The 3,225-nt window shown below is 56.7% G+C and overlaps 1 protein-coding gene across 2 annotated transcripts in view; it reads left to right on the forward strand.

The window, feature by feature from the left end:
- The window catches only part of TRRAP (transformation/transcription domain-associated protein), an 89,949-nt gene that overhangs the window by 51,373 nt on the left and 35,351 nt on the right, over nucleotides 1-3,225 (forward strand). For both annotated transcript variants that reach the window (XM_006889633.1, XM_006889632.1), the window contains 3 exons: nucleotides 511-709; nucleotides 927-1,055; nucleotides 1,984-2,250. In XM_006889633.1, the coding sequence (XP_006889695.1) occupies nucleotides 511-709; nucleotides 927-1,055; nucleotides 1,984-2,250 (595 nt within the window). The remainder of the gene's footprint in view (nucleotides 1-510; nucleotides 710-926; nucleotides 1,056-1,983; nucleotides 2,251-3,225) is intronic.

The raw sequence follows: 3,225 nt of genomic DNA on the forward strand, positions 1-3,225 counted from the left end.
CAGGTCACGCAGGGGGGCCCTCCACGCCGTGTGCCCAGCACGAGGCCTGTCCTCCAGGTCACGCAGGGGGGCCCCTCCACGCCGCCCGCCCGGCACGGGGCCTGTCCTCCAGGTCACGCAGGGGGGCCCCTCCACGCCGCCCGCCCGGCACGAGGCCTGTCCTCCAGGTCATGAGTTCATGCCGCAGGGGTCCCTCCTTGATGATGCCCACCCTGGCATGGGGCCTGTCCTCCCTCCGGGTCATGCTGTGGAGCCCCTCCACACCGCCCACCCCACCCCGGCACAGGGCCTATCCTTCAGTTCATGCCATGGGGCCCCCTCCACAGTGCCCACCTCCTGGATGGACCCTTTCCTCAGTTCACACAGGGGTTGTGGGGAGTCTCCGATATGTGAGGCCACGTTGGTTGTAGAGAACAGAGGGCCTTGTCTTTGACCCGTGCACAAGGCCCATTGGAGGATCATTGGGAAGTTTGCCCCAAGTCAGCCCCTTCTCTCGTTTTGACCTTTCAGGAGGAATTACGGGGACATAGAATTGCTTTTCCAGCTGCTCCGAGCCTTCACTGGCCGCTTCCTGTGCAATATGACCTTCCTCAAAGAGTACATGGAGGAGGAGATCCCCAAGAACTACAGCATCGCCCAGAAACGAGCCCTGTTTTTTCGCTTTGTAGACTTGAATGACCCCAACTTTGGAGATGAGTTAAAAGCCAAGGTGAGTCTTCCTGGTGGGCACTGGAAGGTTCTAGGTGTCTGGGCACCTCGGGCTTGCCGGATGAGCAGCAGTGGCCCTGACGCTGGCCTATTCGGCCGGCCCATGTCAGTCAGTCCAGCTGACTACTCCCTTGACTGACCCCTCACCTAACAGCTCATCCCTGGCTCTCACGGGAGCCCCAGCAAAGGCTGTGTTCCAACCTGTCTTCTTCTCGCAGGTTCTACAGCACATCCTGAACCCTGCGTTCTTGTACAGCTTTGAGAAAGGGGAGGGGGAGCAGCTCCTGGGGCCCCCGAACCCCGAAGGAGACAGCCTCGACAGCATCACCAGCGTGTTCATCACCAAGGTGGGCTCGCTGGCCGGGTGGGAGCTGACCCTGCAGGGGGGTGAGCCTGTGCCCTGGGGGGTCGAGGCAGGTTCATCACCAGCATGTTCAGCAAGGTGGGCGCAGTGTCCACCACAAACCATAAAGCCTCTGTCTTTAGGTAAATCCCAACTCCTCAGGCCCCTCCATTGGGTTTCTGGGGCTGCAAATCCTTATGGAAGAATTGGCGCCGAGGAGCACCTGGTGGATTCGAACTGTCAGTCTTCTGGTTAGCAGCCCAGAACATCAAACGTGTTGCTAGAGGAACGAATGGGCAGTGGTGTAGAAACTGGGCTGGCAGGCGGACACTTGTGTGCGCTGTGGGGTCATTGGAGGGAGTCCACCTCCCTGGAGGCTTTATTTATTTTTTTTAAAAAAAACATGAACCTTTTATTTATTTTTTTTTTTTTAATTATTTTTTGTGCGTGTACCGTCAAATCAGATCTGACTGGTACAGGAGGATATTGCGCCTCCTTCTCCGGCAGAGCATCTGGTGGATTCGAACCGTGTTTCTCTGGGATTGCAGTGCAGCTTCTTGCCACTAGGCCACCAGAGCTCCCCTTATTTTTTATTATTTTTGTGTGAGTGTACCGTCAAATCAGATCTGACTGGTACAGGAGGAGATTGTCCCTTCTTCCCTGGCAGGGCATCTGGTGGATTTGAACCGTGCGCCTCTAGGATTGTAGTTGCAGCTCCTTACCACTAGGCCCCCAGAGCTCCCCTGAGGCTTTATTTTTAAAGCCATTCTCACTTTGGGTTGAATTAACGTTTCCAGATCAGTCAGTTGATTGCCGTCAGAAGCGCCTTGGCCTCCGGGTGTCTCGGGGAGCTCGGTTGTTAGAGCTGCTGCCGCTGTCCCTGCCATGGTGCCCAGGGCTCTGACCGCGCCCTCCTGCCGTCCCCCCCGCAGGTCCTGGACCCCGAGAAGCAGGCCGACATGCTGGACTCCCTGCGCATCTACCTCCTGCAGTACGCCACGCTGCTGGTGGAGCACGCCCCCCACCACATCCACGACAACAACAAGAACCGCAACAGCAAGCTGCGGCGCCTCATGACCTTCGCCTGGCCCTGCCTGCTCTCCAAGGCGTGCGTGGACCCTGCCTGCAAGTACAGCGGGCACCTGCTGCTGGCCCACATCATCGCCAAGTTCGCCATCCACAAGAAGATCGTACTGCAGGTATGTCGCAGGCTGCCCTCCGGGGTGCCCGCCTGGCGGCCGCGTGTCACTCTGCACATGTGACTGTGCGTGCCTGCCCCGCCCTGCCTGTCCCTCATGAAACCCTGTGCTGTTGTTAAGTGGGCTCTGACTCGGCAACCTTGTGGGTCAGAGTACAACTGACCCTTCGCGTTTCTGAGGCTGTAAATCTTGACTGGCACGCAGACTACCTCATCTCTGTCCCATGGATCAAGTAGTAGATTTGAACTGCCAAACTTTCGTTCCAGATGTGCTACACAGCTAGAGTGATACTAAATAAAAACCTGTTCTGACTTTCTTGTAAATTCCACCGCACAGTCCATGTCCAGGGACCGCCTGTATTCCAAGTGCATCTATGTCACGGCTTTTTCAATTCTCTTATCAAAGTGGAATGATCTGTCAGCTGGCTTTCTGTTAGGGTGGCATCCAGGTCTTAGTTCCGTGTCTGTAGCTCAGCCCAGCTCAGGCATACAGCAGGTGCTCAGCTCAGCCACTGGCATACAGCAGGGGCTCAGCTCAGCCATAGGCATACAGCAGGTGCTCAGCTCAGCCGTAGGCATACAGCAGGTGCTCAGCTCAGCCGCTGGCATACAGCAGGGGCTCAGCTCCTCCGTAGGCATACAGCAGGTGCTCAGCTCGGCCGCTGTCCTCCATAGGCATACATCAGGTGCTCAGCTCGGCTGCTGGCATACAGCAGGGGCTCAGCTCAGCCGCTGGCATACAGCAGGGCCTCAACTTGGCTGCTGGCATACAGAAGGTGCTCAGCTTGGCTGCTGGCATACAGCAGGTGCCCAGCTCTTCCGTAGGCATACAGCAGGAACCTGGTAGGTGCTGAAGCGAATGTGTTCACTGCCCAGAATTGAGTGGCAGATAAGTAACTAAGCTGTTCTCTGGTGGAGAGCCCTGAGGTTGGTTGGTTGGGGTTTTTTTTCTTCTATTTTTTAGCTTTTTTTTTTT

Source organism: Elephantulus edwardii, unplaced genomic scaffold, assembly GCF_000299155.1.
Source record: "Elephantulus edwardii isolate Elephantulus edwardi_28Jun2011 unplaced genomic scaffold, EleEdw1.0 scaffold00080, whole genome shotgun sequence".
Taxonomy (NCBI): domain Eukaryota; kingdom Metazoa; phylum Chordata; class Mammalia; order Macroscelidea; family Macroscelididae; genus Elephantulus; species Elephantulus edwardii.